Raw genomic sequence first — 9368 nt, 5'->3', positions numbered from 1 at the left:
GGCTGACACATGCAGAATTGTCAGGTTATATCCCAGCTGTAATGAAGGATGGTTGATAAACTGATGCTCCAAGCAGCTCTCACCCCACACCCTCTTCCATAGGACTGTGGTTCACTGAAGACCCCAGAAAATGTCTGTCATAAGTATAGGTGACCGTTAGACATTCAAACGGTTACCCAGCCCTTGCTATTCTCACCTATAGAATCTCTTCTTGAACTGCAGAGTCATGGCTGTGGATGCCAAGCATAAAACCCATGGGAGAGACACAACTTCTCACAGAGCTAACAAGGAACCAGAACCCCTGATAGCAACTGCTTACACATCATGAGGAAGCCTCTATATGGGAAGGGGTCTTCTGAACATCATAGGAAAAAGATAATTGAGAGGAAACATTACAAAATGAAACATTATTCCTCAGCCCCATCCTCTTAGGAAGTGCTTCTCTAAGAAATTTCTTTATTGTTATGGAGTATGTGTGTGTATCTATTCATCTGAATGTCTGTCTGTGTGTCTTTCTGGGGAGAGAGAGAGAGAAGTATGATCAATAGTCACCAGATTGTAACAAATGGTTACCACAAAGGGCATCCTCACTGCCAAAAGCATAAATTCTGTCTTTGACCCTATTCTCTTCCCCAGGACTATGAGTTCTTGACTTGCGAGTGAGAGAATCTTTCCAACCCCTGTAGGTTTTTTACATTCATCTTCACATACAGAATAATACAGGAGGCCCCAGGATGAGTTCAATTCATTTTAAATCATTGAATTGTTTTAAACCATTAATCTGAAAGCACCAAATCCCAGAGACTCCTGAACCATCTCCAGTTCATCCTGGGATCTGGAGATCGCCGGTCAATCAGCCGGAGAGGGACTGGGATTGTTTCCTCCTGGACATTAGCTGACAGGAATCCAAGCAGGATGGCCATTCACCTCCCAGAATTGACTCTGGACACATGTGCCTCTATCATCAGAGTCTCTGGAGTTTTCTCAGAAGGCAGGTCTATGAGCACTGTGTCCTGCCACAGATCCCAATTATCGCAGGGAGATCCTGCTTCCCATGAAGGCAGTAGGGAATTTGTCTCTGTTGGTTTCCCTCCAAACACAGAAGTTACTGCACTCCCAGGAGAGGGACCTGAGCCCAGCCTTTGGCTCTTTCCTCTCTGCCACATCCACCACAAGATTTGCATATTTTCCCCTGGGGAGGACCTTGCCTTGGAAGTCTGACATAAAGGTCAGCTCTGAGCTTGTGTTTACTTACTAGGACTCATCAGTTCAGCTTCTCAAAATGAGGTTCCCTTCTCAGCTCCTGGGGCTGCTGATGCTCTGGGTTCCAGGTAAGAGCAGAAGGAGGATGAGGAAGGAGATTGGGGTGGGGAGGGTGAGCTGTCTGGGTGCTGGTAGTCCCTATGTGTGCTCTGTCCAGGGGTGAGATTGCCCTCAAGAAGGGGAATTTAGTTTTGAGATAGTGAAAGCTATGAGGAACTAAAGGGAATGAAGAACAGTGCTTTAGTGAGATGCTGAAAGAAAAAAATGTGACCACTCTGTGCCCTGCAATTCTTGGGTTATCCATGGAATTTGGATATATTAGAGTAAGAATCAAATCGCAAAATATGATTTAGCCTAATATAAATGAAATTTAAGTTCTTAATAATAGCTCATAATGTTTCTCCATAACCTGTTCTTATCTCTCATTATTTTAGGATCCAGCGGGGAGGTCATGCTGACACAGACCCCACTCTCGCTGTCCGTCACCCCCGGAGAGCCAGCCTCCATCTCCTGCAGGGCCAATCAGAGCCTCGTACACAGTAATGGAAACACATATTTGAGCTGGTTCCGGCAGAAGCCAGGCCAGTCCCCACAGGGCCTGATCTACAAGGTTTCCAACCGTTACACTGGGGTCCCAGACAGGTTCAGTGGCAGTGGGTCAGGGACAGATTTCACCCTGAGAATCAGCAGAGTGGAGGCTGACGATGTGGGAGTTTATTACTGCGGGCAAGATACACACAAGCCGCCCACAGTGGTTCAGGCCCGAACACAAACCTCTCTGTTTGGTGGTCCCCACTGGGCACATGTGATGCCTGAGCAGGGAGCCAGCACAGCAGAGGCACTGAGCTGGCTCAGAGGCTCAGAGGCAGGTTCTGGGGAACTCAGGGCAGTAATGTGCAGCTGAGTGCTCTGGACTGAATCCTGGGCCCTGGGAGGCAACATCCTCAGGGGGGTATAACCAGCTCTAGAAAGGACGTGAGCAGCCTGTGGGCTGAGTGGTGGTGACCTGCCAGGGAGAGCCGCCCTGAACCTCACCATGGCCCTCCCAGCCTGTGTGCATGTGTCAGGGATGGTGACACAGGCTGAGCTTCAGAAACCTGAGCCATTTATGTGAAAGCACATCTATATACATTTGGAGCTAAACATGTTTGTCATATTGTCGGTGAGAGACTATTCAGTGTTGTTCGGAATTTATTATTTTTTATTTTCCCACTTTATGAACCTCCACTTTCCCAGTTTGACTAATGGCTCTGTTATGATGTTATCTAGATAGTATTCTATACACGCTATCCCCACAGGAAATATGCATGAGAAAACTTAGTAAAATTGTTTGGTGGTCAAGCACCCAAATAGACTATCGTAGTAAATTCATAGCAAATATAAACTCCTCCTTCTGTTGAGAAGTAGTTGGCATTTACATTGAAATACTACTCAGCCAAGGAAATGGTATTTTGTTATTTGCAACAACATGGATGGACCTAGAAACTATAATGCTAAGCAAAACAAGTCAGACAGAGAAAAACAAATACCATATGTCTTTATTTATATGTAGAATCTACAAAGAAAACAAACAAATAAAAAACCCACAAACACAACTGACGCATGAATAAATAGAATCTTGACACGATACATTAACATTTTTCAAATGTGCACTCAACTGTTACCTCTCTCATGCACAGAACAGACAATTTCAATAAGGATCAAAGATATTAATGTTCCCTTTAGTTTTCTTTCCTCTTCATCTCTCATGTGCATCAAATTTTCCAGAGAAAAAGCAAACATATAAATAAATAAACAATCAAGCTATCTCACATTTAAGTAGTGGAAGGATATTTTAACTGATGAGAAAGCTGTAGGAGTTCATGAGAAATCCTTAGGACAGAAGTTCCATCCCTTACAGGAGATACTTTGGGGTTGGGGATGCAAATTGCTACACAAAGTAAGGAGTTCATTACAATGGAGGGATTATGAGTCAAAGGGAACTTCTGTCTCAACTTTTCCCAATCAGACTGGGATAACTGGGGCCGCAGCCCAAGGATTACAACTGATACAAGAATACCCTTCACAGTCAACATAAGACATTGCTCCCATTTCTCCCCAGGGCTCAGCAGAATCTCAGACAGCTCTACAAAATATATTTACATATATATTTATTCCAAGGATAAACAAAGAAAAGAAATGATGATATTGGGAAAGAATTCAGATTACACATACGGAGATCAGGGCTCTAGAAGGATCTAGATCATTGAAGTTCAGAAATGACCCGCTTCACATAGTTGAGAAGTAACCTATAAAGTCAGAAGATCAACACATTCATATGTATTTGTGAGCCACCTGGTGCCGAAATTATTCTCTGTGAGTGCATCCTCTATAAGGTGATAATCACCTCATATAAGGTGATAATTTTTTTAAAGATTTTATTTATTTATTTGACAGATAGAGATCACAAGTAGGCAGAGAAGCAGGCAGAGGGAGAGGAGAAAGCAGGCTCTCTGCTCAGCAGAGAGCCTGATGCGGGGCTCCATCCCAGGACCCTGGGATCATGACCTGAGCCGAAGACAGAGGCTTTAACCCACTGAGCCACCCAGGCGCCCCTATAAGGTGATAATTTCCAGTTCTTTAGAAAAGGGGACCCATTGGGGCACCTGGGTAGCTCAGTGGGTTAAGCCTCTGCTTTCAGCTCAGGTCATGATCTCAGGGTCCTGGGATTGAGCCTCACGTTGGAATCTCTGCTCAGCTTGCTTCCCCTTTCTCTCTGCCTGCCTCTGCCTATATGTGATCTCTGTTTGTTAAATAAATAAAATAAAAATCTTAAAAAAAAAGAAAGAAAGAAAGACAGACACAAAGAAAAGATGACCCATTTCAGTTACACGTTCAAAGAAGCTACTCAACAGACCTCCCATTGGGGAAGCTCTCTCTGCTGGATAGCTTCATCTCAGTTCTCAGCAAAGGATAAGCTCATCTTTTTTTTTTTCCATTTATTTATTTTCAGCATAACAGTATCATTATTTTTTCACCACACCCAGTACTCCATGCAATCCATGCCCTCTATAATACCCACCACCTGGTACCCCGACCTCCCATCCCCCCCCCACGCCACTTCAAACCCCTCAGATTGTTTTTCATAGTCTCTCATGATTCACCTCCCCTTCCAATTTACCCCAACTCCATTCTCTCTAACTCCCCATGTCCTCCATACTTTTTGTTATGCTCCACAAATAAGTGAAACCATATGATAATTGACTCTCTCTGCTTGACTTATTTCACTCAGCATCATCTCTTCCAGTCCCGTCCATGTTGCTACAAAATTTGGGTATTCGTCCTTTCTGATGGAGGCATAATACTCCATAGTGTATTCCTCAAGAAATTAAAAATAGAACTTCCCTATGACCCTGCCATTGCACTCCTGGGTATTTACCCCAAAGATACAGATGTAGTGAAAAGAAGGGCCATCTGTACCCCAATGTTTATAGCAGCAATGGCCACGGTCGCCAAACTGTGGAAAGAACCAAGATGCCCTTCAACGGATGAATGGATAAAGAAGATGTGGTCCATAAGCTCATCTTTTTTTTCAGAAAGAACTTCCATTTGGGCTCAGTCAGGATACAGGTCTGTTGTCAATCAACTAGGCCAAAGCACTATGAGTTTGATCTATTTGGCTTGAGAAAATTTATAGATCAAGTCCTACAGAATGTGTAACAGAATCACACTCCCCACCCACACACCCTGATCCCAGAATAATGGACTCACACAACTGAAGTATCAAAAGAACTGCCCCAACGGACACAACTCATACCCTGGCTTCCAGTTTTATGGATCCAAATGGATGTCCCTCTGGCAATAAGACAAAAGTGCAGTAAAACACACATGTGTGAGTCCTTGCTCATTCAGGTGACATTGGTCAAGATTGGAGACTCCAGAGTCCTTTTCCCCACCTGGACCTCATGGATGTTCTTCTTACACCCCTTACAGATGCCGGTGATTTCTGTGTGGTGTACCCCGACCTGCTCAATAGGGTCCATTTTACTGCCCAGGATACAACCTAGTTTGTAAACATGAAGGACACAAACACTCCTGGTCAGAATTAGGAATACTCTTCCTTCAGTCTACAAGGAGTATAGGAAAACTTCAAAGCCTTTAGATGAGAAAGAAATCTTTACAAGATTTTGCATTTTCTGGATGTTTTAAGGCAAGGCATTATGAGATATGTAACCAAAAAGAAAAGGAGACATAAAGTTTTCATGTCATTTTGTAGGAAATGGTAATATTTTTGAAATTCAAGAATTCTTAGGAATACCTGTTAAAAAAAAAGAAGAAGAAGAAGAAAACTTTCAACTCATACACAGTAAATAAACATCACAGATGAATAATTTCTGGCCATATATTCACACTCGATAAGGAGAAACGGGATTCTGATTTTTTAAAAAAAAAATTTTTTTAAATTTATTTTTCAGAGAGAGGGAAAGAGAGCGAGCACAGGCAGACAGAATGGCAGGCAGAGGCAGAGGGAGAAGCAGGCTCCCTGCCGAGCAAGGAGCCCGATGTGGGACTCGATCCCAGGACACTGGGATCATGACCTGAAGGCAGCTGCTTAACCAACTGAGCCACCCAGGCGTCCCTTTTTTTTTTAGTGTACTTGACACATAGTGGTAGATAATGGAATTCTTCCTTTAACATCTGTAATGAATGGTTTTTCAAACTCACCTTAAGATTTACAGTACTGCCTTGTATTTTCCATTTGGTTTTGTCCTGTTTTTTTTTTTTTTCTTTCTTTTTCACTGACTTATCTTTCTGAATTCACTCACTAGAGGGATTCATTAGGAAGTCTGGCATTCAGTTACTTAAAGTTGCTGTCCCTGGAAATTCTTCCCATTGGGGGCTCAAAGGGATCCTAAAAACTACCAAACTCCTTCTCACCATTTCTCAGGATCCTCCCAGTCCTCGCCCTGTGAATCCCTCCATCTAGCTCTTCAACTGGATCCCCCCTCATATCCCTTAGTAAACTGGTAAACACAAGTAGGTGATTCTCTGAGTTCTGTGAGCTGCTTTAGGAACCTAATCACACCTGAGGAGGGAATCATGAAATCCCCTGTCTGCAGCTGGTCGAGGACAGGGGCTCCTTCTCTGTGCCCTTCACCTCCATTAGATGATGACACTCCTGATGGGCTAGTTCTTCTCAAGCTAGGGTCTCCATGCCACTCTGTAGAGCCACAGGCAGCTGCTCTGGAAAATGAAGTGTGGACATGAAGCCACTGTGAGCAGACCCAGAGCCACGAGGCTGTGCCCCTGAGGAAACTCCTCCTTGAAAGTACTTGGTGTCCTCCACATGGCTTGTCAGGGACTGCCACTTGGCTACTGTGCACTGGATCTTCTCCATCCCCGGGTGCTTCCTTGTGCCCAGTGTCTGGGACAGTGGGGACACCGTCTCCACAATGTGCAAGGACAGCAGTCTCCTCCCTAAACATACACATGGGATGGATATAGACCCAGATTGGAGGCCTTCCCTTAACAAAGTTGAAGTCATTTTTCTTTCTTGTCACAAACTTTAAACAATCCTTCAAAGTCCCAGAGTGATGACAAAAATAAAATGACAGACTTTCTATACATTCCATAAGAATGTATGTGAAAATAAAAATAAAAGTAAAATAAAAGTGAAAGTGAGGGAATCTGAAAAGAAAGGAGGAACCACTATGAAAAGACTGGCATCTCTGGCAGGTGCATCACATGTGCATGATGGTACAGCAGGAGAGGAAGCAATGATACCCTGGGTAAGGATCTTACCCATGTGTCCTGGTCAGGTCCACTCTGGAGAGCGACCACAGGGCTGTACCCCCCAGGGATCTAAGTTCCACTCTGCATCTGACTAATCCTGCCTTCTCTTTCTGGAGGCGGTAATGTCAGGAACATTCCCCAACCATGTCGCACATGTTATACTCTATGTGAGTCTGCTCTCCAAGGAACAATGCCTGTGAACAGTGACATCAGAAAGCAGCACAGAACACATGGTCAGAATAACCTGCATAGGCAGAAGCTGTCCACTTTCCAAAATACACAGGGGCAGAATGATGTCAGAAAGAGAGAATGTGGCAGTAGATAATTGAGCACATGTTATGAGAAATTAAGTCATTGTGCTGACCCTCAGAGTATGTTGTCTCTCTAACTGGAAAACTAGCTCAGGGTTGCTGAAGCCTAAAGTCACAGCTTCTGACTCAGTTCCTGGACCTAAGTCAGTGTCTACTCTCAAGCACATTGACTCAGGGGAAGGCCAGGTCTCAAAGGAAAGATTTTGCCATAGATATATTGAGAAAATCTGGCTTCCTTATTTTCCCTAAAGAACAGGGGGCTTAGGGCTTTAGCTCAGAAGGTGTCCTCTTGCCGTGATGAGAGAGCTCTCTATTAGAAGGACAAATGGGGGAAAGCAGAGCTCTGGCATAGGAAACAAGGAAGCAAACCTTCCACAGGGACAAAGCAAACACACAACAAACAAACAGTCCATCTCAAATTAAAGCAGTGGAAGAGTATTTGTTAACTTACAAGAAAGCTGTAGGAGTCCATGAGAACTCCTCAGGACAGAAGTTCCATTCCTCACAGGAGACAATTTGGGGTTGGGGATGCAAATTGCTACAAAGAGTTAAGTGTTTATTAAATAGAGGGATTATGAAGTGGCCTGTGGTGAAAGGGAACTTCTGTCTCACTTTCCCTGATTAGAGTGTGGGGACTGGGGGCCCTCACCAAGGATTAACATCGATACAAGAATAACCTTCACAGCCAACATAAGACATTGCTCCCATTTCTTCAAAGGATTCACATGAATCTCGGTCCTACAAAAGTCATTTAGTTATTTACTTCTTCCAAAAGAACAAAGAAGAGAAATGACGATATTGGGAAGGAATTCAGATTACATATATGGAGTCAGGGCTTTGAAATATCTAGATCACTGAATCTCATAAATCACCTGCTTCACATGGTTCAGAAATAACTTATAAAGTCAGAAGATCAACACAATCACATATATATGTGAGCTGCCTGGAGCCAAAACTATTCTCTGTGCGTTCATCCTCCAGTGGGTGAGTATTTGCAGTTATTTAGAAAAGGGGACACATTTCAGTCACAGGTCCCAAGAATCTACCCAACAGACCTCCTGTTGGGGGCACTCCCTCTGCTGGCTAGCAGAAAGAACTTCCATTTGGGCTTGGGCAGGATACAGGACTGTTGTCTCTCAACTTCACCAAAGCATTTTAAGTTTGTGTTGTTTGGCTGGGAAAATGTATAGATCAAATCCTACAGAATGTATAACAGCCTCACACTCTCCACGCACACACCCTGACCCCAGAATAATGGACTCACATAAACAAAGCAGCAGGAGAATTGTTCCAAGGGACACAAATGACACACTGGCTTCCAGTTTTATAGTTTCCAGAGGGACGTCCCCTGGCAAAGAGATGAAAGTGCAATGAAACCCCCCTGTGTAAGTCCTTGCTCCTTGAGGTGACACTGGTCAAGATTAGAGACTCCTAGAGCCCTGTTCCCCACGTGGACCTCATGGAGGGTCTCCTTACAACCCTTACAGATGCCGATGATTTTTGTGTGGTGTACAGTGACCAACATTGATGAAATCACTTTTATTGTACAGGGGACAATTAATTCCCTACATACACAGGAGATAAAGATTCCTCTTAGGAATTAGGAATAGTCTTTCTTAGTCTACAGGAAGCAGAGGAAAATTTCAAAGTCTTCTCTATCAAGAAAGAAGCTGTAGAAGGTTTTTACATTTTTTAGGTATTCCATGGCAAGAAATTTTGAGATGAACAACCAAACACAAAAGGAGACTTTTAAAGTTTTCATGTTAAGTTTTGTAGAAAGTAGTAATATTTTTGAAGTTCAAGCATTCATAGGAGAACATTGTACAAAAAATAATTTCAAAACTGATATACAGTAAATAAACATGGTGGATGAATAATTTTCAGCCAAATTTCCACACATTGAGGTTTCACATATGGTAATGGGTAATGTGATTCTGATTTCCTTAGTGTATTTGACACACAGTGTTAGATATTGTGATTCCTAAGTTAACATGTGTAATGAATAGTTTTCAAACTCATCTT

The 9368-nt window shown here is 43.2% G+C and overlaps 1 gene segment (V, D, J or C); it reads left to right on the top strand.

Annotated features, from left to right (window-relative positions):
- The first annotated feature begins 1259 nt into the window (after nt 1-1259).
- On the top strand, nt 1260-2167 carry LOC132022182 (immunoglobulin kappa variable 2-29-like). The segment is given in 2 exon segments: nt 1260-1331; nt 1698-2167. Coding segments are annotated over 2 exon segments (519 nt in total).
- Nucleotides 2168-9368: the final 7201 nt, after the last annotated feature.

The sequence above is a fragment of the Mustela nigripes genome, chromosome 7 (genome assembly GCF_022355385.1).
Source record: "Mustela nigripes isolate SB6536 chromosome 7, MUSNIG.SB6536, whole genome shotgun sequence".
Classification (NCBI taxonomy): Eukaryota; Metazoa; Chordata; class Mammalia; order Carnivora; family Mustelidae; genus Mustela; species Mustela nigripes.
The sequence above is the reverse complement of the archived record's forward strand: the minus strand, read 5'-3'. Positions and strand labels throughout refer to the sequence as shown.